The following is a 26,714-nucleotide window of genomic DNA, read 5'->3' as shown; positions in this document are numbered from 1 at the left end:
AATTAAAGACCACAAATAGATTGGCAAAAGATGTAAAGAATTTTTAATCAGAATTAGATGTTATATATGTCAGTTTTGTGATTATCTTGTGTTTTACAGCCACAAGCTTCAATGGGTCAGTTCCCTGCTGGTCAACCACCAATGTATAATCCTCAATATCAACAGCAACCAGGTATTACAGTTAATGCATAGATAGTCGCTTGAGTTTCTTATCATCTTTCAAAATACTAAATGAATCTAATATCTAGCCACTCTGATCTGACCTGTATATTATAAATTAAAAAAACTGAATATTTTGTGGTGCATGAAATGTTATATTTATAATTATGGACATGGCTTGATGCAATTCAATGTTTTTATTTATTGGTCATAAAATATGGTACTGAACAAAAGCAAATGATTTTATTAAATTGTTAATTACAAATCACCAGAAAGTTTACATTTTAATTCATTTTAGTTTGTTATTTTTTTGTTATCAACAATAAGTTCTATTATCGCTATTTTGTGCATTTTTCCTTTGATATTTTTTTGTGATAATTTTCATATCATGCTACTCGCTTGAGATGGAAAATTATCGCTAGAAACTAAGGAGCCACGTGGTGTTGCTAATGAAATTGACATGAAATTGACATGAAATTGACAACATCGTCATATGTAAAATAGCGATAATTTATGAATTTTATTCTTAACAATTTATAGAACAATTACACACTCAGTCGGTAGACAAAAGTAGGTCATTTCTTTCTTACACAGCCTTTTTACCAATGCCAATATAGCTGCTAGATTTCATATTGCACTGTTAAAAAATATGGCTTCATTTACTGTAAAAACACTCATTTGCATCAAGATTAATGATTGTCAAATGCTTGAAAATATAATCAAAAAAATTATTTATTAGTGTATTTGAATTTAGAGTTATCTTTCTTTGAAAACATTACCAAACAATTGTACTGTTTAACATGTCTAAAAGCACAAAACAATTCCTAGAATAAAAAAAGTTAAAGTTAGCAATGGAAACAAATTGTATGTTTATAGGCAGAACTGCATGTACATTAGTTTTAAGCCAGCCATTTGTTTATTATCATTCACTATCACTAAAGCACTTTTACCAATAGCCATTCCTACAGGATAGACTTATCCTTCTTGAATGAATACCTTACCAAACATTTATTGTCAGATGTAGCAGAGCAATGTCATTCCGATGTAAAACAATTAAATATAAGCTTTCAGGACATGATTAATTCAAGCTCAAATGCAAAGCTATCCCATTTACAAATTTAGATCAGCAATTATGAATATTATTTCTTAATTCTTAAAAATTTACATAAAAAAACATTTAAGATTCCCTTAATTCTCGAATATAACAGTAAAAAAAAAATATTATACACTTCTTCTAATGAAGCATTATTCCCAAATGCAATGTTTTAGTAAAGTTTTATCAAATGTAAGCAATCCAACAAATATTACTTTTATAGTACATGAAAAAATCCCAATATATTCCATATACTTAGCAAGTTAATTCTTAGTTGTAGCAATTTTAATGGCATAAAACATTGATGATGATAATTAGCAAGGAAAAACAGTATTATTAATTTAAATACAATTAACATCAATCGAAGAATCTTCATGTGGAGCCAAACTTCCTGTACTTTCACAGAATGCAAATCCAGTTTTCCATACAGAGATTATATCAGTCAAGTCCGTCTTTTGGCGATAAAATCTTGGATTAGTTGCTGACTCCCACACTAGATGGTTTGTTTGTGAAATATTATAGGTTTTGTAGTAATGTATAACAGGATGATAGTCTCCTCCTTCGATCCGATGGCTGATGTCAGATACAGGCTGTGGGATTACGTTATGACATCCAGCTTGGTCCTGAAATTGTATGTTATAATGTATATCACCAAAAGCAAGTTCGGGTATTTTCTCTAGAATCAATGAAAACTGGATAATCACAGAATTTGTTGTTTCACTTCTCAGAAATTTTTCACAGTCGCTTGGTCCTGTTAGCAGAGTTTTGTTGTTAGAAAAAAGGTGAAAACATTCTTTTGCTTCTAAGATTGATTGATTTGTCAGTCCAGAGTGCCATAGTACAAACTTACTTTTTGTAGAATTATCATAGGAAAGCTTAAATGTTTCATTCTTTTTCTCCATTATGTTGTAAATAGACGTTAGTCTTATCCAGTTTATGTTAGAATTGTCAGTTGTGTTGTCGAATTCTAAGATGGGTAAATTAAGGTATACACTGACATTATTGAAAAACTTCTCACTGTCATATTTTCCATGATACAGTCCTTTTGGAGTTCCAACCTTAATATATCCGTCAGGTGTGTGTTCGAATAATGTCAAGAAACATATGGCTATTGACGAGAAGAAGAGTAAGATTAAACCGAGCATAATGAAAACTCTATAAAACAAATGTCTTAATCCGTTTTTAGGTGGCTTATCTTCTGTCTCATCATCATTTTGACGATCAACAAATCTTACTAAGGCCATTAAAACACGAGTTAGACTTCCAAGTATGATTACTACAGCTTTTACAACTTGATAGTAACTTATAGCATACTCTCGACACAATGCAATGAATATATTTATAATTATTTGTGGTACATCTTCTATCCAGACGGTACACATACAGACTAATTCAGGGTCTATCAGCGGTTGGTGATAGAAAATCTCCAACCAAACATTGACTATTTCTACTGAAAATGTTATTGTTCCTAAAACTGAAAAACAAAGTAATGCATAAATAATTCCAGTTTCAGGAGGTCCGAAAACTAGGCCACTTTTAATTTTAATGACATCACAGAAAAGTGACCAATCAGAAAACATATCTGCCACATCAAAAAGTAAAACACAACTGAAGAGAATTATCTGAAACCAAATTTTGTCTCTGTTAGTTTCTGTACATGCACAACATCCAACAGTAGTTTTAATTCTGGGATAGGATGTGCCTTCCACACTTTGGTCATGTTGTATTGTCCTTGGACCAAGTTCTATACTGTCGTCTGCACCCTTGTTGATTGTTCCAGTTGATCGGTCTCTACAAAATAACAATATTTCTTTTATTAAAGGATATGAATAAAAAGAAATGTAGAGCATACATACATTTCTTTTTATTCATATCTTTTTTTACATAAATAAGGCCGTTAGTTTTCTCATTTGAATTGTTTTACATTGTCTTATCGGGGCCTTTTATAGCTGACTATGCGTTATGGGCTTTGCTCATTGTTGAAGGCCGTACGGTGACCTATAGTTGTTAATGTCTGTGTCATTTTTGTCTTTTTTGGATAGATGTCTCATTGGCAATCATACCACATCTTCTTTTTTATATATACAGTAAAGAGACAGCTGCCAAACAAAGCAAATTACCAAAAGATCAGATTTGTTCAAAAAATCCTATTTCAGCTCTAACATAAAATTTGATAGAATGTATCTAAGATTTTAGAGTTAATTGACATTTGTTTTTTTAGTTTTTTCCAATCAAATAAAGAATTAAATTAAGATATAGTAAGTTGTAATATAGCATTAAAATTAAAAAAAAACAACAATGAATTTATGAAAGTTCCATGACAAAATATCAAGTTTCAAAATAATATTACCTTAGGACGTTATCAGTTGACCCTAATAGATATCTTCCCTCACCAGCCATCTTAGATAAGGTCTCAATTTGGGCTATTCAACTTTATAAACTCTTTTGCAATTCATATCAATGTAATGATTCCCTTTTACTCAAGTGAATTTGCATTCCCGATTCTCGAACATTGTGCTGCATTTCTTGTGTTCTAAATGTCCAATTCTTGTTCTATTGCCTTTTCCTGAACCTTAAGCACTGAGTTCCAAAGCTAAATAATCCTTCAATTTCCTATTTAGATTTTTATAACATTGTAACAGACTGTGTAAAAACTGTAATAGATTTATATATATAATATTTCATAGTCATCAGAATATCTATAAAAGATTATAATGTCTTCAGGTGCAGAGTTTTAACACTTGTTGTTGGCCATGGAAAGGCCATATGTTGCTTTGTATATTATGTTAACTTCAGCATTGATTTTTAATAACATATTTTATGGGCAATCAAGGGCATTGAAAGGTGAATGAAATAAAATAAGAATTAGCTGAAACTTAAATAATTGATAAATGATGGTAATATGGTCTAGGTAGTCTCAAAAGGGAAGATGATCAACTTGGGACTGTTTGGGCTAAAATTGATTAATTAAAAGTTTAAATAACCAGTAATGTCAAAATCTTTAAAATATCTATTCCCTTATAATATCTATGGAAAAAAATATGGAGGCATCAATGAGAATAGTTCTCTTATTTGGGAATTGAGAATAATTGTTTTATAAAAGGCAATATAATCAGAGCTTTACATTTTCCTGATGCACAGTGTTAAAAGCTTAATGAGTTCACTTAATTTGTTGGAAATAATATCTGTAGAGATATTGCGAGAAGCCTAGACATACAAAACATAAAAGGCTATCTAAGCAACTTACTAATAATTTTTAAAAAGGGTCTCTTTGTGCAAAAAATTCTCGTTAAAAAATATATTCTTTATTTTATAGCTGCACCTGACACTCAGATTTTGCCTGTGTTAACAGAGAACAGACAGCAGACGACAGAGTTGAGAATAAGTATGGGCAAAGTGTCTGATAAAGTAGAGAGAATTTTGGAAAAGGTATTTACTTACATTTTTATAGAGACTATTTTAGTAACATTAATCAAATAATACTTTTTGCTCTAACAATGGAAATAAAAAAAAGTTATACTATTATTCTTTTGTATATTTTAGTACTTACTGTGAATTCATTATTGTTAGTTCTCTAATTTTTGTGCTATTTTTTACATTTCCTGACTGGTGTGAGAAAAATATTTCTCCTCACTAGTGAAAAATCTGTTCTCGGCAAATGATTGGTTGAAATTTAATTGTGGCGTTAATTTTCTTGTTTTCAAGAATTATTGTGATGTCATGAATAAAGGCAACCATGCCTGATGACGTCACATCAAAAGTGCACATCTTTCCTCAAATCTTTAATAAGGAAGGATAAAAATCTTTGAGAAACAGATTCCAACACTATAACTGGTGTATTACGATATTTCTCCACCCTCAAGAGTTTAATTTTAATTATTTAAAAAGCTTGACAAGCCTCATGCTTTAAATATTAAAATTTAAATGTTTCGAGTTGGGAAATATAGTAATACACTTGTTGCAATTGTGGAATCTGCAAAACCATATTTCTTTTATGTATGTGACATGTAGAGTCAAGAAGATAATGTTTAAAGATTGTATTACACTGAAATAACCTCTTAAAACCTATAAAAATGTGTGTTTTATGAATATGCCCATAATATATTTATATATTTATAGGTTGAGAGTATGCAAAACCAACAAAATGGTCAGCTGAGTTTACAGTCCAGTCAACCTAACATGGAGGCCTCTGTTCTGATGCATAATGTACAGAGAATTGTTCAGGTAAAATGGCTGCTGATTATTATTACTGAATTAATATCACATCATCATTTATGGCTTTATGGCTAACAAAGTTTATGGGCCTTTTATTCTAGGAAAGGAGAATTGATAAAGAATGGCACTAATTTCAAATCATTTAATTTTATCATTCTATTTTAAATGCTTAACTTGTTGAGATTTTTTATTTTAAAACTTTACCTGTTGAGAATAGAATAATACTATGCAGAGATACCGTAGCTGATTTGGTTTCTCTAAAACTTTTAGAGGTTTGAGGGGAAACAAAAAGATCCATGTTCTGACTTCGTTCATGTATGCTCACCTTTTTTTTTCGTTATGTCACAATTCTAAATAAGAGGGAAGCAGGAATATTTGCTGTAACAAAAACAACCACTGAAGTGTTTCTTCACTCATTTAAATTCCACTTTTTATTGTGTTATTTGTTGTAGATAGTACAAACAGTTATATCATCATCTTACTGTGAATATCTCACATCGTACAAGTTAACATTGGTGAAGTTCTATGGTTTTGTTTTTTATCAGTTTTTTCTATAAGAAGTGTTAATTCTAATACTTGCATCCTTTTTTTTTAATCTAGTATAATTTCAGTGGCTCGAACACTGAATTTACCTTTCCATCTGTATTTATACGCAAAAGTTCAAGTAATGAACATTTCAACAATGTGAATGAAATTTAGAAAAAAATGTCAAAAATTATGTCATTATGGTGTTTCAGCTGCTGAAGTTGAACTATAGTTACTGTTACATTTATTATTTGATGTTCATTGCTTCTTATCTATATCAAAAGTACATGACTAGATAGTTGTACATAGTTAATAGGCAGGGGAAATTCACCATTATCAGATATAGTACTTTATCCTTGTATTCCTTATTTATTACGTCAATTGGAATTATCTCCCTTATACCATTGTCCTAATAAAAAAAAAATTTGAGTTGTGTTATAGTGTTAATTTTTTAAAAATTTCTTAGTTTCAGATTAAATATCTATAATATATTTGATTGATATTGTCCTCAAATTGAATTTGAATAATATATGTAAAACAACAAAATCAAGATAAATTCGTTACACAGTGTTCAATTGTCTTAATACGTAATTTATCAGGTCAATAAAATTGATATCATGTTTGGCTACGCCTCACCCGATATGAATTTTATTGACCTGATAAATTCTCGTATTAGGACAATTGCACACTGTGTAACTAATAGTATTTAACTCTGGTATTTATTTGCAAATTAAATTGTAGTTATTAGCCTAGGGAGATAACTCCAATTCAAAATATTGCCAACATGTGTCCTGTTGCTCAATACAATTCAATGTTCAGTTTTATAGATACTTGAGTACATTTTAAAAAGAAAGCAATTTTTATCATTCAGTGCTCACAAGAACTGTAATTTTATTTATCTCCACTCTCTAATTGATTTGTTTCTTTACTTAAAGAAAGTACATCACTCATTTAATTCTTGTGCAATATAAATGTACAAATTTTACAAAATTTCTTTGTTTTCATGTGTCATTACATTAATTATAAAATTGATAGTAAATGTGTTTTTCTTATTTGTAGGAAAACGACAGACTAAGAAACGATGGATATGACAAAAGTTCTAAAATAGAATCATTAAACAACAAGATATCAGAGCTTCTACAGACTAACCAACAGTAAGTTTTCGCAAGTATAGTAGATAAGTACAATAGTACATGTATTAACATATTGCAGTCAACAGTGTTAAGGTTTTATTATTAAAATATAATTTTAGAATTGTAATGAAGTTGAACTTGGTATATAATATAGAGAATACTGTCTGGATGTTGATGTAGTATGATAACTACCGTAGCTACTCGCTTATAAGTCGGATGCCCTTTTCAGCTCCAAATTCTGAGGATTTAGTCTTGACCCTCGTATAAGTCGGACAAAATTTGGACATTTTTGTTTGCAGCTGACAGTTACTGAACGCCGGTAAAACCAATGCAAATCCAGGAATTATATTCATTTTCTGCATGAATGTTTGTTTGGTTTGAATTTAGTTGATGTTGATTATGATAATTTATATAGCTGTTTAATAATAAAGATGTATTTATTCCTGTTGTTTTGTTCACTGTTTGATTACAGATTAGCCATGTGTTGTTTACGTAATGCATCAATAATTTTGTAGGGTATGACTAACAACCTATTGTTTGAGAAAAGCGAACATAAACCAATATGAACCTGAAAAAATTTAAAGTCAATCAATATTTTCACAGCAAACATAACTCAGTGTTAAAGGAGCATGTACACTTCATAATTCTCATTATATTGTGATGATTTATAAAGGATTAAAAAAATTAAGTGAAGCTAATCAACTTTATATTAAAATAACTCCCAACTCATTAGTGTCATCTGTTCACCTATCACTGATGTTTTTCACACCTTTAGTGAATACAACTCTTTGTCTCTTAATTAGGGGTTATCAATGGATTATATTGGCTTGCCAATCAATTTTGTAATCTTTGTGTTTACCTGAGACATTTTAATGAATAATATTTTGATCTTGGGAATGAATCTTAAAATTATTTTTGATTATTGTATGATTTATAAGTATTGAATTGATATCATGATATCACAATAATGACACAATAACTCCGCTGAATACATCCTTTTACATAGTTGGTACATTGTTATCTCGTTTTCAATTTTGGTTCTTGGCTTTTTCTTTTGGGTTTATGCACAAACCATTTGACCATGCAAATCAATACACAAACCGGAAGCAGTCGGAAATTCAAAACAAATTGACAGAAAAATGTTAACAGAGAACAAATAAAACACAAAGACAGTATTGTAGTCATTTATTTTCAACAAAAACTTTTAATTTAGGGATTTATGTAGGTTTGGCAAATCACCGACGTAGTTTTGACCAGGAAATTTACTCCTGACCACTTCTCTCGAGCTTGGATTTTTCCTCTGGTCGCTTGATCTCGCTTATAAGTCGGTACCCCTCTCTGGATTCTGAATTTTACTCCCAAACTTCCGACTTATAAGCGAGTATCTACGGTATATATAACAATCCTCAAAAATCTCTTTACACTATATGCCAACTTAAGTTTAGGATTGCTGTTGAATTGAATACTGTAAATTCATAAATTAATGCAATGTTTTAATTAATGATTTAAACAGGATTTCTTTCAATATCACAAAAATTAAAATAGCATAAAATCGCAATAATAAATGCACGCAATAATTTCTGAATTTACAGTATTTGAAGCATCTAGTTCGTGTTAGTATAGAACATTATATTAGTTTTGTTGTTGTAGGTTTGTTGAGAAGAGTCAGACATTAATAGAACAGAGAAATGAAGGTTTCATCTCAACAGCCTCACAGTCTCAAGCTAGAGTACTGGCTCTAGAGCAGGAAAAGGTAAGCTATAGATCTACTGATGTTGTACTTCGACAGCCTCACAATCTCAAGCTAGAGTACTGGCTTTCGAGCAGGAAAAGGTAAGTTACTGATCTACTGCTGTTATACCTCGACAGCCTCACAGTCAAAAGCTAGAGTACTGGCTCTAGAGAAGGAAAAGGTAAGTTACTGATCTACTGCTGTTATACCTCGACAGCCTCACAGTCACAAGCTAGAGTACTGGCTTTAGAGCAGGAAAAGGTAAGCTACTGATCTACTGCTGTTATACCTCGACAGCCTCACAGTCACAAGCTAGAGTCCTGGCTTTAGAGCAGGAAAAGGTAAGCTATAGATCTACTGATGGTATACCTCGACAGCCTCACAGTCACAAGCTAGAGTACTGGCTCTAGAGCAGGAAAAGGTAAGTTACTGATCTACTGCTGTTATACCTCGACAGCCTCAAAGTCACAAGCTAGAGTACTGGCTCTAGAGCAGGAAAAGGTAAGTTACTGATCTACTGCTGTTATACCTCGACAGCCTCACAGTCAAAAGCTAGAGTACTGGCTCTAGAGCAGGAAAAGGTAAGTTACTGATCTACTGCTGTTATACCTCGACAGCCTCACAGTCACAAGCTAGAGTACTGGCTTTAGAGCAGGAAAAGGTAAGCTATAGATCTACTGATGTTATACCTCGACAGCCTCACAGTCACAAGCTAGAGTACTGGCTTTAGAGCAGGAAAAGGTAAGTTACTGATCTACTGCTGTTATACCTCGACAGCCTCACAGTCACAAGCTAGAGTACTGGCTTTAGAGCAGGAAAAGGTAAGCTATAGATCTACTGATGTTATACCTCAACAGCCTCACAGTCACCAGCTAGAGTGCTGGCTCTAGAGCAGGAAAAGGTAAGTTATTGATTTTGTTATGTCATATGTCAATAACTTCCCAGCTCTAAGCTGAAGTACTGGCTGTAGAGCAGGGGGAAATGTTACTGCAGCCTCACAGTGACAAACCAGCATTACAATGAGGGACAGAGTACTGAACCTAGAGCAGAAAAGATGATGTTTATATGCTTTTTTTAAAAGAAAGTAGAGATTACTCCATGAATTAAAATTTTGAACAAGAACTTGAGTAGAAAAAGATAATGAAATGTGACTTCTCACATGTTTGGTGAAGGATCATATTGAAATTTTTAAGTACATTGTTACAGTTGACATAAGCAATAATTTGAAAACTTTTCAGTTCAAAGAGTTGATATGCAAGTAATAATAAAAACACATGAAGCCATTTATATAAAAAAAAAATCTGTCAGAAAGATTTTAATGACTTCATACTTTAATTGTTTTAATTTCAGGTCCAGCTAACAACAGAATTGGCCAATGCCACATCTCTGTACAGTAATCTTCAGTTAGAGGTGACAAACTTACGAAAGAAAGAGATTGAATACCAACAGAAGATGGGGCTTTCATCAAATGATTCTGTTAGGCTACAAGAGGAACTTGAGGCACTGAAAAATCAGAAAATTGGTAAATATGCAGTTCAGATTTAGAATATGAAAAAGAAAGAATACTGTGGTTTGAATTATTTTCTGTACAATCTATAAAAATCTGACAATTTTACACCACAGTCAACCTATAGCATGAAAAAAAACTCTGAGACTTGTCCTTTTTACTATATTTAAAAAAAATCATGATATGAATACTCCATCCAGGAAAGAATAGTAGAAAAAAGGAAAAAGATTGATTTACAAATATATTTGTAGACCACATATTCAAACTACTGGTTATAGAGTACATTAAAAATCAAATAACTTATATATATACATGCTGTCCATTGACTTTGTAGATGACAGTCAGAAAATTACAGAATTGTCAACAAATTTTAAGGAAGAAAGACAGAGACGAAAACATTTTGAATCACAGATCTCACAAATACAGGAAGAGTTTAATGATATTAAGTCATCTAAAGAAAGCCTGGAAAAGGTAAGCTACAGAGAGAGATCTCACAAATACAGGAAGAGTTAAATGATTTAAAGTCATCTAAAGAAAGCCTGGAAAAGGTAAGCTACAGAGACAGATCTCACAAATACAGGAAGAGTTAAATGATATAAAGTCATCTAAAGAAAGCCTGGAAAAGGTAAGCTACAGAGAGATCTCTCACAAATACAAGAAGGGTTTAATGATATAAAGTCATCTAAAAAAAGGTCTGGAAAAGGTAAGCTACAGAGAGAGATCTCACAAATACAGGAAGGGTTTAATGATTTAAAGTCATCTAAAGAAAACCTGATCATCTAAATAAAGCCTGGAAAAGGTATGTTACTTCAATACACAATTAGTGAAAGTAGTAAACTAGGCCGACTAACTCACAAACTGCATTAAAGTCAGTAGATATGCAAATCTTATAAGAATTATTACTGTTTAAAAGTATGCTACTTACACAATTGTTTATTACCTCCTAAATGTACACTGCATTGTGTATTGCTTCATGGAATATTCTGGAAATTTGGGGTAAATGGAATTTATTTATTTACAAAGAAATCATTTAGTTGGGCATATTTATCAAATTGAGAGCTACATACAAGATCAAATTTATTGCTACTTTTGTTAGAAACTGTGAATCTTTGTTGTAATTTTTTAAAACTCAACTTTTTAACAGAATTTAAGTGACAGGAAAAGGAAAGCAACTGAAGAAAAGAGAGCGATGGAAGAGGAATTTGAAGAAAGCAAAGAGCAAATGGAGGTTTGTTCATTACTAGTGAATAGCTTAAGTTACCTCCCTTAGACTATCAGATATTTTGTTTAAGTTGTGAATTTATTCAACAATGACTATCAAAACTTCGCTTTCTACACATAATACTTAAAATGACAAAAGTCATGGAGAAATAACAAAAGATAACCACTAGTTAGGTATTGCCCTGGAACAGCAATATGAACTAATTGCAGGTTTTGACTAGGATTTGTTTTATTTAAACAAATTAAAACTTTACTGAGATTATTACAAACTGAATTCCCCTTTTCTATCTTTGTCATTCATATCCAAGTTCAAATATTTTTCAGAGAGAAATCCAGACACTAAGAGATAAATTAAGGAAAGCCAAATCATCAACAGATGTTGCTACTGCAGAACAAGTAAGTATTTTACTCTTGTTTTCTATTGATCTATTTTTAACAAGTCAGAATGAGAGTACTTTGCATTCATAATTATTCGTGGGGTACCTATTTTCTATGAATTTGTGGAAACAGGTGAACCACAAATTACAATTTTAAATGACGTACAGCCTCAGCTGGCCCCTAAATAAAAATGTGAACATGTTCTGTGAAAATGGACAACATTCTAAGACTAATTTTTTTTTTGGTCCCCTACCAACTTCTTCAAAGGGGACTTAAGGTTTGCATTCAGTCTATCTGTCTGTCTGTCCATCTGTAAGTCCGACAAATCAGTTTTTCACACTTTTTATGCCCCACCTACGATAGTAGAGGGGCATTATGTTTTCTGGTCTGTGCGTCCGTTCGTCCGTTCGTTCGTCCGTTCGTCCGTCTGTCCCGCTTCAGGTTAAAGTTTTTGGTCGAGGTAGTTTTTGATGAAGTTGAAGTCCAATCGACTTCAAACTTGGTACACATGGTCCCTATGATATGATCTTTCTAATTTTAATGCCAAATTAGAGATTTTACCCCAATTTTACGGTTCACTGATAGAAAATGATAGTGCAAATTTCAGGTTAAAGTTTTTGGCTTCAGGTTAAAGTTTTTGGTCAAGGTAGTTTTTGATGAAGTTGAAGTCCAATCAACTTGAAACTTAGTATACATGTGCCCTATGATATGATCTTTCTAATTTAAATGCCAAATTAGAGTTTTGACCCCAATTTTACGGTTCACTGAACATAGAAAATGATAGTGCAAATTTCAGGTTAAAGTTTTTGGCTTCAGGTTAAAGTTTTTGGTCAAGGTAGTTTTTGATGAAGTTGAAGTCCAATCAACTTGAAACTTAGTATACATGTGCCCTATGATATGATCTTTCTAATTTAAATGCCAAATTAGAGTTTTGACCCCAATTTTACGGTTCACTGAACATAGAAAATGATAGTGCAAATTTCAGGTTAAAGTTTTTGGCTTCAGGTTAAAGTTTTTGGTCAAGGTAGTTTTTGATGAAGTTTAAGTCCAATCGACTTGAAACTTAGTATACATGTGCCCTATGATATGATCTTTCTAATTTAAATGCCAAATTAGAGTTTTGACCCCAATTTTACGGTTCACTGAACATAGAAAATGATAGTGCAAATTTCAGGTTAAAGTTTTTGGTCAAGGTAGTTTTTGATAAAGTAGAAGTCCAATCAACTTGAAACTTAGTATACATGTTCCCTTTGATAAGATCATTCTAATTTTAATGCCAAATTAGAGAATTTATTCAAATTTCACAGTCCTTTAAACATAGAAAATGATAGTGTGAGTGGGGCATCCGTGTACTGTGGACACATTCTTGTTTCTACATGTTTTAAGATATTGATTTGATATTTGATGTATTATTTTATCATGACATGTTACAGATCAAGTTTGAATTTTGTTCCAGTCTCATAATTTTGTTTAAAGTTAAGGTCCTTGGACTTACAAAATTCACTTAAAAAATTAGTTTTCAACATTTTTTTTCATCATGCTTGAAGATTGACTTGATATTGTTATATAGTTTACAAGTAATAGATCAAGTTACAATATTGTTCCAATACAATGAAATTTAACTGGTAGGGAACTATATATTGCCATGCAATACTCACAGAATGCTTGTTTATGTTAGCTTTTTTTATGGTAAAAGTCATTTAGAAAATTAATGCATAAGATTACATGCATAGGTTTAAACATCTTTTCCAGAATTAAGGTGTCAAAATACCATTGATGTATAGCAATTACATAAAACATTACTCTTAAAAAATCGATATTTCAGTATTTTCCCTTAGAAAATTATCAAACAAATGTGTGTTTGTAGATATTTATAGATTATAGTTCATCTTCTCAACGAAATTGATTTTCTCGCTTAAGTCGGTACAGGGAAAGTGAGAAAATCGATTGAGTTGAGAAGACCAATGATAATTTGTTTATTGCTAATTTACTTATGAGGACATTGATAATTTCATTGACAATGGGAGTGTGTTCCCTTAAATTCAAGAGATAAATTTTCATACCACTCTACAGTGCTGAGAAAGGAAATTATCAGTCAGTCAGATCAAAGGAAAATTTGTAAAATAGCGATTAAACATGATATCATGCCTTGATTTATTCTAGGTTTCACAAGTAGAGGAAGAATTAAACAAAGAATGGAAAGAAAAATGTGATAAAATGATGACAACTCAACAGGAAAAACACAAGAGAGCTCTTCAGGAAGTGAGGCAAGAAAATGAAGAGCTTCAAACTAATGTTCAGCAGCTTGAGAAAAAGGTATAAAGAAAGTTGTCTATAATAAATGTATGTTAACATAGTTAAGTTATTTAATGTGAAAGATTATTATACCCCACGCAACGGGTTGCGGAGGGTATAATGTTTTTGACCCGTCCGTTCGTCCGTCCGTCAGTCTGTCCGTCAGTCCGTCCGTCCGTCAGTCTGTCCGTCAGTCCGTCCGTCCGTCAGTCCTGTTTCTTGTCATCGCAACTCCTCTAAAACCACACAACAGAATTTCACGAAACCTTTTCAGATAATAAGGACATACTATGTAGTTGTGCATATCGACGGGAAATTGCGATTCAATTTTTTTTCTAGGAGTTACGCCCCTTTGAACTTATTTACTTTAATGTACTACTGCAACAGTTTGTCACCGCAACTTCTCTCAAACCACACAACAGAAATTCACGAAACCTTTTCAAATAATAAGGACATACTATGTAGTTGTGCATATCGACGGGAAATTGCGATTCAATTTTTTTTCTAGGAGTTACGCCCCTTTGAACTTATTTACTTTAATGTACTACTGCAACAGTTTGTCACCGCAACTCCTCTCAAACCACACAACAGAATTTCACGAAACCTTTTCAGATAATAAGGACATACTATGTAGTGGTGCATATCGACGGGAAATTGCGAGTTTGTAATCGCAACTCCTCTGAAACCACACAACAGAATTTCATGAAACTTTGTAGATAATAAGGACATACTACAGGGCTCACGCTACCAGGCGACTTGGGCGAAGAAGTCGCCTTCCCGACCGTCACTTCGCTTTCCCCGACCCCCAAAAGCGAAAACAAGTCGCCCTGTTCTTGACGATAGTCGCTTTCAGTCGCTTCCGTCATCGGACACTTTCAATTTTTACCAAGTTGATGAAACATCAATTTTTTACTGATAATTAAAGAAATTCAGACATAAACAATTCATTATCTTTAGAAAAGAGGTTGAAGCATTGTCTTCGCAGTGTGTAAGCAGGTTATTTGATGAAAATACAACTTTTTATCACTTCTTGCATTTCCGGTGCTTGTTACTCGAAAACGTACATCAACCTAAATTTCGGCGGCAAAATAAGTTTGTTACTTCATTTAAAAGTGATAAAAGTTGCCTCCAGTAAATGTTTAATCCATTTATTGCATTAAAACCGTCATGTTCCTTTCCAAATAGCTTGTCAAACATCGTTTATTTTTGTAAATTTTCTTGCATTCGTCCGCCATTGACCGATTTCTAAACTACGGATCTGAACCGGACCAGCTATGACCGAAATCCGTACTTTTACAATAATTACTACGGACGCACGGATGGAACAGCTGACAGAAGAACATTGATCCCAAAGAGAAAAATTACGCATTCCACACGCATTAAGAGACTTTTGGTTACATCTAATTGATTGGTGTATATAATTCCCTATATTTTTTATGGATTGTTTCAAACTATTGATTAAAGTTGCTTAACTCTGAGACTATTATACTAATATCAATATATTATGGCCCAGCTTAATAACTTTTATATTTTTATGAGAAACACTGAATTCATACACAAGAAAATTTTTAATTAAATTGTAATTGATATATTATAATTTCTTTACATTTTTTAAAATAATTTTTTTTTTTAGTGCTAGATATTTAGTTGGTAGTTTCTCACAAGAACCTTAGTAAAACTTAAACAACTTTTAATTTCAAATGTTACTTTAATTGTAATTTTTTACTCATATGAATTGAACAGCATAAAAAGAACATTATTTACATATGGCCCTTTATACTATTGTAAAATACAAACATAATGTAGCGCACCGCGCGAATGAGCACTTCTCTTTCAAATCTCACCACTTCTCCCTATCAGTTTCAAAAAGAGAAGTCACTTCTCCCTATAATTCTGAAGTAGTGTGAGCCCTGCATACTATGTAGATGTGCATATTGACAGAAAATTATGATTCAATTTTTTTTTCTTATACAATTTTCTTTTCTTACACTTATTTCATTTCTCCAATGACAATGTGGGGACGGTGGGGTATGTGAGCGTGCTCACTAAGGTTCTTTAATTTATTGTTTGTTTTGATTTTAGTGACAAATATTTATAAACATTAAGTATGTTCATGACATTTGAATTAATACGTTTATTCACTATTGCATATTTGTTAAAATATTTGTTAAAAAGAATCATAGGTAGACATAATAATGTTTCTGGTATAAAAACAAAATTACAGTAATGAAATATCCTATCACACAATTTAGATTTAATTGTAATTTTTATGCCTCACCTACGATAGTGGGCATTATGTTTTCTGGTCTATGCGTCTGTTGTCCTTTCATTCATCTGTCCAGCTTCAGGTTAAAGTTTTTGGTCAAGGTAGTTTTTGATGAAGTTGAATTTCAATCAAATTGAAACTTAGTACACATGTTCCCCATGATATGATCTTTCTAATTTTAATGCCAAATTAAAGTTTTGACCCCAATTTCACAGTCCACTGAACAAAAAAAAAAGATAGTGCAATCTCAGGTTAAAGTTTTTGGTCAAGGTAGTTTTTGATGAAGTTGAATTTCAATCAAATTGAAACTTAGTACACATGTTCCCCATGATATGATCTTTCTAATTTTAATGCCAAATTAAAGTTTTGACCCCAATTTCACAGTCCACTGAACAAAAAAAAAAAAGATAGTGCAATCTCAGGTTAAAGTTTTTGGTCAAGGTAGTTTTTGATGAAGTTGAATTTCAATCAAATTGAAACTTAGTACACATGTTCCCCTTGATATGATCTTTCTAATTTTAATGCCAAATTAAAGTTTTGACCCCAATTTCACAGTCCACTGAACAAAAAAAAAAGATAGTGCAATCTCAGGTTAAAGTTTTTGGTCAAGGTAGTTTTTGATGAAGTTGAATTTCAATCAAATTGAAACTTAGTACACATGTTCCCCATGATATGATCTTTCTAATTTTAATGCCAAATTAACGTTTTGACCCCAATTTCACAGTCCACTGAACAAAAAAAAAGATAGTGCAATCTCAGGTTAAAGTTTTTGGTCAAGGTAGTTTTTGATGAAGTTGAATTTCAATCAAATTGAAACTTAGTACACATGTTCCCCATGATATGATCTTTCTAATTTTAATGCCAAATTAAAGTTTTGACCCCAATTTCACAGTCCACTGAACAAAAAAAAAAGATAGTGCAATCTCAGGTTAAAGTTTTTGGTCAAGGTAGTTTTTGATGAAGTTGAATTTCAATCAAATTGAAACTTAGTACACATGTTCCCCATGATATGATCTTTCTAATTTTAATGCCAAATTAAAGTTTTGACCCCAATTCACAGTCCACTGAACAAAAAAAAAAGATAGTGCAATCTCAGGTTAAAGTTTTTGGTCAAGGTAGTTTTTGATGAAGTTGAATTTCAATCAAATTGAAACTTAGTACACATGTTCCCCATGATATGATCTTTCTAATTTTAATGCCAAATTAAAGTTTTGACCCCAATTTCACAGTCCACTGAACAAAAAAAAAAAGATAGTGCAATCTCAGGTTAAAGTTTTTGGTCAAGGTAGTTTTTGATGAAGTTGAATTTCAATCTAATTGAAACTTAGTACACATGTTCCCCATGATATGATCTTTCTAATTTTAATGCCAAATTAAAGTTTTGACCCCAATTTCACAGTCCACTGAACAAAAAAAAAAGATAGTGCAATCTCAGGTTAAAGTTTTTGGTCAAGGTAGTTTTTGATGAAGTTGAATTTCAATCAAATTGAAACTTAGTATACATGTTCCCCATGATATGATCTTTCTAATTTTAATGCCAAATTAAAGTTTTGACCCCAATTTCACAGTCCACTGAACAAAAAAAAAAGATAGTGCAATCTCAGGTTAAAGTTTTTGGTCAAGGTAGTTTTTGATGAAGTTGAAGTGCAATCAACTTGAAACTTAGTACACATGTTCCCTATGATATGATCTTTCTAATTTTAATGCCAAATTAATGTATTGACCCCAATTTCATGGTCCACTGAACATGTAAAATGATAGTGCAAGTGGGGCATCCGTGTACTATGGACACATTCTTGTTTACATCTAGATAGGGTGGATCAATGCAACAAAAAATTACGTAAAAATACACTTTTAAATGTAGACGCTCAGCTGAGTCATATTTGTCCTTAAATGCAAAGAAAATTTGTAATGCTTTCAAATATAAGATAAGAGTTTAAGATACATGTGATTTAATCGTCTTTATATTATGAAAGCTAAGACAATAATGTTAGTGTATTATGTATATTTCAGATACAAGAGATCAAATCTTCATCAGGAGGTACAGAAAGTCAGATAACAGAATTACAGGAACAGATAGAAGAAATGACAGTGTGGAAAGAAAAGGTACACATCTTATGTCTATATTAAATGTTATCATCATAATAGTAATAATGTTAATGATACAATTTTTCTGCACCAGAGGTGCACATAAATAAAAAAAATGTCTCTTCAGTGATGCACAAGGCCAAATTATTTGAAAATCCAAAACTTATTAAAAAATGAAGAGCTTATAGATCAAAAAGGACACACAAAAAGTAAAACCAAAGCCAGGCAAGGAATAGAGTTATTCATTAGTGAAATATATGTCTCAATTTAAAAGATACAGATGTCTTTTTATTTTTAACAAAATTCCTGTGAAATCTCAATTTAAAATGATATAATAGCATTTTTATAAATGGCTGTTTATTATATACATTTATAGATCTTATACAGAAAATTTTAATTAAAGGTATTTCTGAAAGTATAAATGCTTTATATTTTCTGATATGCAGATATAGTTCAATAAAAGTGTCATGCAAATCTAAAGAACTTTGAAAATAAGAATTATGTAATTAAGAGCACTGCACCATAGAAAATCATCTAAGATACTAAATTCTATATAAACAAACTTATTATTTCACACAAAATTTGCAAATACATTGGTTTTTCTAAACTGTTGAAACTTTTAGACACCCTATAGAATTTTCATTGACACTTTACTGTTTTCAGTATGAAAATTTACGAAATCAAGCTACTGGTATGAAAGATAAATATGAAGATAGAATAAGTGAACTGGAATCAGAAAGGGACCAAATGGAAGAGGAAAGAGATGAGGCTTTAGAGCGTGCCCAGAAACAACAGGAAGTTAGAGTGCCATCTGGTGGTGGTGGTGGGGACGCTTCTAATCAATCGGTTGTTGGAGAGGTAAATAAAAACAGAATGAAAATAAAGGTTTTAATAGTGACATAAGTCACACCTTAAAGAAAATTAAATAATAGATAACTTCATTGTTGTTGAATAAAGGTATAATCATTCTTTATTCATCAAAAATTAGTAACATTTTTTTGAAGACACATTTTAGATGAAGAATCAATAAATTCAATTAAATAATTTGGGAAATTTCTTCTTAAACTTGCACCTCAACAATTGATATTTTACTTTGATATATTTTAATCTTCTAAAGAGCTTATATCTGTATGTTATCTTATGAACTGACCTTAAAGAAGGCTTACTGTATTGTATTGTTACATATTAAATTTTAAATGAAATATTAAATATTTTGTACAGGTTAAGAAGATTATGAATACTGTATATCAGGAACTGAAGAATAAGTTTGATTCTAATGAAACCTATACTGGTGGTGATGTGCTTGGTGCTATACTCAACTCTATAAAGGTCAGGAATTATTGTATTGTAGCTTGTTTTTCCCCTTCAAAGAATCATTTGATTTTATACCATAATGACACACTGAGCTGCAATTTTTATGTGCAATAATGAAAGAAAAACAGTAATAACAGTGTAGTGACTTTTATTAAATAAAAACAGAAACCTGAAACAATGTAATGATAAAGTTATATTTTTTAAGGTAGACTCCATTTATCTTTTAATCTATCTGTTTGCAGTCCACAACACTAAAACTGGTTCAAAGTCAAAGTGCAGCCCCAAAACAGGAGGTACAGGAAGAGAGTGAGGAGGAATCAGAAGAGGAAGAGGATGATGAAGATCCAGATGAGGATCCAGATGAGGATCCAGATGGAGATCAAGAAGAGGGAGTTCAGGGGCAAGATAAGAAAGTTGTAGATCAAGATGAAGAGGATGAAGAAGAATCAGATGAAGATGATGAGGATGTAAAAGATAATGTAAAGGAAGAAAAGAAGAATGGTATGATATTGATCTGTATGACAATAAGAAGATTTTATTTCAAAATTATATTGGTAACTTCCAAAGCTTACCATGCTCTCTCAAAATCAAATAATCCATTGCTGTGTAAAAATTAAGACTAAATCAATCGGATATGGTGTAATTGAAATCATTAATTGCAATTAGCTGTAATCGATTACATTTTGCAATGTAATTTCATGTAATCAATAATGATGTAATTTCTAATTACAAGTATTTAATGACAGGAATGCAGTTTACTGCATCCATCCATACAGTGTTTACATCTAATTCATTGCTGTTTGTCTGTCATTAGTAGATATCAAAGTCATTCCTGTAAAATTTAAATTGATAAGTGCTATCTTACTTCAACACTTTTAATTAAATGTTTAGTTTTTCTGTTTTTCTGAACACAGTTTGAAAATTTTGGGATTACTTGTTGAAATTATTAATGCAGATCTAATTTTATTTTCAGATGTTAGTAAACCAGCAGAATCAGAACTAACACAATCTGAAAATACAGAAATGCCCAGTCAGGACCCTCAAAATATACCTGAAGATTTGCCAGAAGTATCCAATGAAATGGAAAATAACATTGAAACTGACCAATCAACAGCCAGTGTTGTTAAAAATACTCAAGAAAATGTTCCTGATGTCAATTCAGATAATCATGTTGTTAAAGATGAACAAGAAAAGGAAAGTAACCATGATGAAAAGGAAATAATTAATGAAATGAAGGATCAACAAATAGCAGATTCTAACAGTGAACCTAACAAAACTGAAAATAAAATGAAAGTGGACAGTGATATTGGTTCAAAAGCCAAAGTAGACTTAAGTGATTTTGATATTCCTAAAATTGAGAAAAATATTAAACCTGTAGTACCTCCTGCTGCTTCTATGGAGCCTCCACCTATATTTGACGAAGAAGCAGCACAACAGAACAATACAGAGTAGGTTTGATTATTGAATTGATTCTGTCAAGTTTTGTCATCTTTTACAAAACAAGAAAGTTATCTCCCCTTGTATAAAAAACAAAACAAAAAAACAAAAACTTTGATTAAAATTAACTTTTTTATGCCCCACCTACGATAGTAGAGGGGCATTATGTTTTCTGGTCTGTGCCTCCGTTCGTTCGTTCGTCCGTCTGTGCGTCCGTTCGCTTCAGGTTAAAGCTTTTGGTCAAGGTAGTTTTTGAAGAAGTTGAAGTCCAATCAACTTGAAACTTAGTACACATGTTCCCCATGATATGATCTTTCTAATTTTAATGCCAAATTATAGTTTTGACCCCAATTTCGTGGTCCACTGAACATAGAAAATGATAGTGCGAAGTTAAGGTTAAAGTTTTTGATCAAGTTAGTTTTTGATGAAGTTAAAGTTACATCAACTTGAAACTTAGTAGACATGTTCCCTATGATATGATTTTTCTAATTTTAATTCCAAATTAAAGGTTTAAGCCCAATTTTCACAGTCCACTGAACATAGAAAATGATAGTGCGAGTGGGGCATCCGTGTACTATGGACACATTCTTGTTTTTATTTCTTATAACACCATTATTTTGTTTTCAGGGTTACAAGCTTCCTTTTTTGTACAATATTCCAAAACATTGACTCTTTAGAAATTTAGAAATTATTGAATTGCAAAATATTTGATTATTGAAAAGTTACTACAATCTTTAACGTTATCCATAGATGTCAATAACTGTTGTATACATTCTATCATTGTTTACATTTCAGTTCCTTATTTGGAGATGATAATCATGTGGAAGATACATTAGGAATATCTTTTAACAAGGATGAAACCAAAGATATAAAGAAAAAATTGTCAAAAGTTGATTTGTTAGATGACGTAAGTGTTTTATTAGATATCTTCATTGTAATAAGTTTACTATGTTGTATTTATGTACTGTTGTTCGTCTTTTGGATTTTTTGCAATGGTGTTATCATATTTTGTTTAACCGATAAGTTTAATGTCCCTTTTGTTTCTTTTACCTCTCTTATTATGGAATAATGTCAAGTGTTTTGCTTTTCATTTAACATACACATCTAGTTTATACATAGCCTAGGAAAACCTGAGAAGTAAAAAAATAATAAGGATAATTTAAGGAGGGATATTTCTATAGCCCATGTTCAATACAGAGCATTACTGTACAGTTTTAACATTTTAAACTTATTAAATCATTGAATCTATATGAATTATTTTAATTTTATGATTGAGGAAGACATGATTTCTATATAAAAATAAGGAGAGGTGTTATGATAACCAATGAGACAATTATCCAAAAGACTTCAAATGAAGTAGAAGTTCACAATTATAGGCCGATGTATGGCCTTCAACAATGAGAAAAACCCTAACATTACATCATTAAAAACAGCTTTGTTTGGCTCTCATTTCATCACCTAATTCATATTATTTATATTTTTTACAGGATTTAAAACCACAGCCTCCCCCGCCATTGTTTGGTGATGATGACGATGATGATGATGATTTAGATTGGTTGAGTTAACACAAACTGTTATGAACATAATCTTATGTGCCAAAACTGTGATAGAACATTCCACAAAGTGTTGTTATTGTTTTGAAAGCAAAATTGCATTATTCATTAGGGGGTTAATTTTTCTATGGTAATTATACCTCTTGTAAATGCCTAAATAGATTGGCATTATCTGTCAGAAATAGTTTGATAGAGATTGAGAAGATGTACATACAATAAGCATAACTAGCATATCATGGTACTAAATTTTATTTTTCCCTTTTTTTTCTGATTTAAATATACAATAATTGCTTATTCTAAATCCTTATAATAGCAACATTAATATAAACAATAATCTTGTAGAATAAAATCCTTCAACAGTTTTGATACCCTTCTTGCTGTGTACAATTTTTGATTTGTAGTAACTTGTTTCTGTAAATTCAGAAAATTTTGAAAGTACTAATTTTATCAATAATGAAAGATAGAATAAAATGGTTGATTACTTATTGCCACATCAAGAAATGGTGCATTCAAATAATAGTATTACATTTAAAATGTGACTTTTTATTTTTGAAAAACTATCCTGTAGTAATTTTGCAATAGTAAACACATTACAAAAAAATGTATAGTATTTAAGAAAACTCATTGCTATTGGATGTAAATTTATGTTCCCATATAGTGTAATCATGTTGAATGTTTCATTTATGTCAACAAAATTTCATGATTAAAATGATAAAAATCCAGGCTTTTTGATGGTTGATAGGGGCATATTAAAAAAGTTGAAGATGGAAGTAATAGATAAAATGTATTGTAAAATTTAAATCCATTTGTACTAACAGTTTGCTTTAAAAAGAAAAAACATTAATTTATTGTAAAGTTGATTTGTTAAATGTAGAATCATTTAAAGTTATGAAAAATTAGTTTGTTAGAAATTATCTCCCTTTATTACAAGTATCAGCGTTTGGTGCTTTTGTTGTTTTATTGTTTAAATAATTACATGTCATACAAAATAATGTGCAATGTTATAAAGATTACAAAGTTAATAAATTATTTTTATGAGACAAGTTTATTGTGAATGTTGCATGAAAATTCAGTAAAATACTCCCTGCATGTGCAATGGATTTTTTCCCTTGAGTAGTAGATACTTAGCCAGCCATATATGGTGGAAACTCTCCTTATATCAGTTGGTAACAGCTTGAAAAAAATCAATAAAAGGTTTGATTTCCAAAGCAGTTGATTTTGTCATTTTCTAACCATTCTCTGTGTAATGCCTAGGTCACACATTCACAGATTTGACGCCGGATTATCCACAGATCCAATACGGCTTCATTCTTGGCAATCTGTATTAGTCCGTAGATATCCGTATTGTTGCAGTAGTCATACGAAGTAGTACTTGTATATCCTTGATAATTTTTTAACATTACATGCCCAAAATTTGACGAAGGATCAAATGACCGTAGTAACTCTTTACTAAACCGAATAAGACCGTACTAATCGGTTATAGTCCCTATCAAAACCTTATTAATTGGTACTTATTCATAGGCCAGAATGATTTCTACGGCTAGATTGGGATACCTTCATGCTAGTACGGTTACACCACGTATTGGAAAGGATACACTACGATTTGTTGCGAATGTGTCATGGATCGGCAGGATTTTATTATATTGCAATATGATCGAGGCAGGTATCAGCCAGGGTTCTGAAAGTCTATTATTGTTTACTATGTTACAATACAAAGTCTGGATACAACTTTATAGAATTATTTTTTTTGTTGAACATTTAAATTTGTGGTTCACCTGTACCCACAAAACCCACGAGTATTGGTATCTAACGAATAATAATGAATCCACAGTCTGTAACGACGACAAACTGACATAAGGCTAGCTTCTGTATAAATACTCCATACCTATAGGGCCCTACTTATTCTGTGAGGTAGAGGTGACAGTAGGCAGAGTAGATGGTGGACTAGGGACTGACTTCCCTATCCATGGCCTTTTGAGCCTGTCATGACTCAATTGTGTGTTGAAAATTCAACTACATTTAAGAACTTTGAAAGAATAGTCCAAAATATGTTTCAAGAACTGCTACATGTCATTGGTCTGAGGATTACGAATAACACCACATAGTACAGACAGACAGACAAATAATTTATTTAACATCAACGAAAAATAAGCCACGACTAACTGTCATATAGAAATGATGAATATTAAGTAAATTATAGAAATGTGACTGTTTGTACTATTCTGTTTTCGGACCGTTTTCATATGTACTAACCCTTACGTAGCAAACTGTTGTTTATCTGTAGTACATATGTCACGACATGTGTCATTGTCATTTCCGTATTTAACAGTGTCTTACAGTAAGAACCTGTATCACTCATGTTGCCAAAATGAACCCTGTTCTTCATTATCCGTGGTAGTAACTTATAAACCCGTAGTCATACTGTTGTGCATCCATATGGGATCTGTTTCAGACTACAGAAACCACATTTCCGGAATCATCCACGAGATTAATCCGTAGCGGATCCCAATAGGTGATCCGTGAATGTGTGATTAGGCATTACTCGTTTTAGCTATTATGTATATATATATGTAAAAGATTACTTGTCAACCAACCATTGTAACAGATGTAAACTCTGATAACTTTGGTACAAATAGAAAGATTGATGAAAATAAGAAGTGATATGTTTGACATTCAGACAACAATCCAACCATTGATGATGATAATGGAAGTTTTTAACGTGGCTATACAGCCCTTGCTCGGCCGGTCCAGCAGCCAAGTGACATACTGTAATTTATTAATGTTTGTTAATTTCACTTATTGGGATGGACCATCAAATAATATAAATACCAGTGAAATATTTTTATTAGATTTTTTACAGAAAAACAAATATAGAAATATGATAAGATTACAAAATGAGAGAAAACAGTTAGCACCATCTTACATAAATATACAAAAATATACTTTTATTATAAAGCATTATTGTAAAAATCAATAAAATAACAACATTGTATCAACTTAGTACTCCAAGAAACAAATATGAAGAAAGAATTGTTTTTTTAAGCTTTTTCAAAAATATCATAGGGTAAAAAAATCTGAGAATCCTTGTATTTTTAAGTTGTTACAGTTATAGTGATCATATATATAACCATACATATTGATCTATTATAGGCAACAGCAAAAATTGATAAAGAACTGTTCCTATCATTATAAGTAAGACACGAATAAAAGACATATTATCTTACATGTGAAAATCTCTATGAAAAGAATAAATAAGAAAAAGTGAAAAATATTGTGAGTAAAGGAGAAATAATGTAAAATTTTGTGAGTAAATCAGAAATAATGTAAAAAACAAAAAACAACATGTACTTGTAAAGTGTGAGTTACAATCAGACAAGAACTGCAGGTATTTTGAAATACGTTTTTGTTTCCAATTCAGCTGATTTAATGCCTTTCAAGTACCTGAGAGAGATTCCTTTTATACAAGAAAGCAATAAAATGTGAAAACATTACTATAAAAATCTTAGAATGTGCTTATTAAAATAACATATTTATACAAAGTTAGCAAAAACAGATCAACACTTTATAATATTAAATACAAAATGGAACATATTAATTACACTGCACCTGCATTTGTGAATAAGGTCACATCAAAGTTATTTGTACATTTTTCACTCTACACAGTTGTGTGAGTACTGTTGAAATTTGAATCTTTTAAAATATCCTTTGGTCTGTATAAGCTTTTTCCCCAATTTGAAAAAAAATGAATTAATTGTGAGCTTATCAGCGAACTTGATGTGACCTAAACACTATAATTAT

At 31.4% G+C, this 26,714-nt stretch overlaps 2 protein-coding genes across 3 annotated transcripts in view; one reads left to right on the top strand and one right to left on the bottom strand.

The window, feature by feature from the left end:
• LOC143063276 (FK506-binding protein 15-like) overlaps positions 1-23,476 on the top strand; it is a 44,110-nt gene extending 20,634 nt beyond the window's left edge. The window contains exons 14-31 of one of the 2 annotated variants that reach the window (XM_076235324.1): positions 100-172; positions 700-729; positions 4,569-4,681; positions 5,372-5,476; positions 7,052-7,146; positions 8,776-8,878; positions 10,208-10,379; positions 10,699-10,835; positions 11,509-11,592; positions 11,910-11,981; positions 14,127-14,279; positions 18,538-18,630; positions 19,276-19,470; positions 19,834-19,941; positions 20,169-20,427; positions 20,900-21,374; positions 22,159-22,270; positions 22,851-23,476. In XM_076235324.1, the coding sequence (XP_076091439.1) occupies positions 100-172; positions 700-729; positions 4,569-4,681; positions 5,372-5,476; positions 7,052-7,146; positions 8,776-8,878; positions 10,208-10,379; positions 10,699-10,835; positions 11,509-11,592; positions 11,910-11,981; positions 14,127-14,279; positions 18,538-18,630; positions 19,276-19,470; positions 19,834-19,941; positions 20,169-20,427; positions 20,900-21,374; positions 22,159-22,270; positions 22,851-22,928 (2,457 nt within the window). In that variant the 3' untranslated portion in view covers positions 22,929-23,476. The remainder of the gene's footprint in view (positions 1-99; positions 173-699; positions 730-4,568; positions 4,682-5,371; positions 5,477-7,051; positions 7,147-8,775; positions 8,879-10,207; positions 10,380-10,698; positions 10,836-11,508; positions 11,593-11,909; positions 11,982-14,126; positions 14,280-18,537; positions 18,631-19,275; positions 19,471-19,833; positions 19,942-20,168; positions 20,428-20,899; positions 21,375-22,158; positions 22,271-22,850) is intronic. The other variant, XM_076235325.1, reaches the window with a different exon arrangement.
• Positions 1,512-2,955, bottom strand: LOC143061930 (uncharacterized). Its single transcript, XM_076233795.1, has one exon. The coding sequence runs from the start codon at positions 2,830-2,832 to the stop codon at positions 1,594-1,596; it is 1,239 nt and encodes a 412-aa protein (XP_076089910.1). The 5' UTR covers positions 2,833-2,955; the 3' UTR covers positions 1,512-1,593.
• Positions 23,477-26,714: the final 3,238 nt, after the last annotated feature.

This window comes from Mytilus galloprovincialis, chromosome 2, assembly GCF_965363235.1.
Source record: "Mytilus galloprovincialis chromosome 2, xbMytGall1.hap1.1, whole genome shotgun sequence".
Lineage (NCBI taxonomy): Eukaryota > Metazoa > Mollusca > Bivalvia > Mytilida > Mytilidae > Mytilus > Mytilus galloprovincialis.
Note: the sequence above shows the minus strand (reverse complement) of the source record. Positions and strands in the feature narration are given on the sequence as shown.

What these genes read in the sequence shown, in the direction of transcription:
- LOC143061930 (XM_076233795.1), bottom strand. Translation starts at nt 2,832, where the DNA reads ATGTTTTCTGATTGGTCACTTTTCTGTGATGTCATTAAAATTAAAAGT.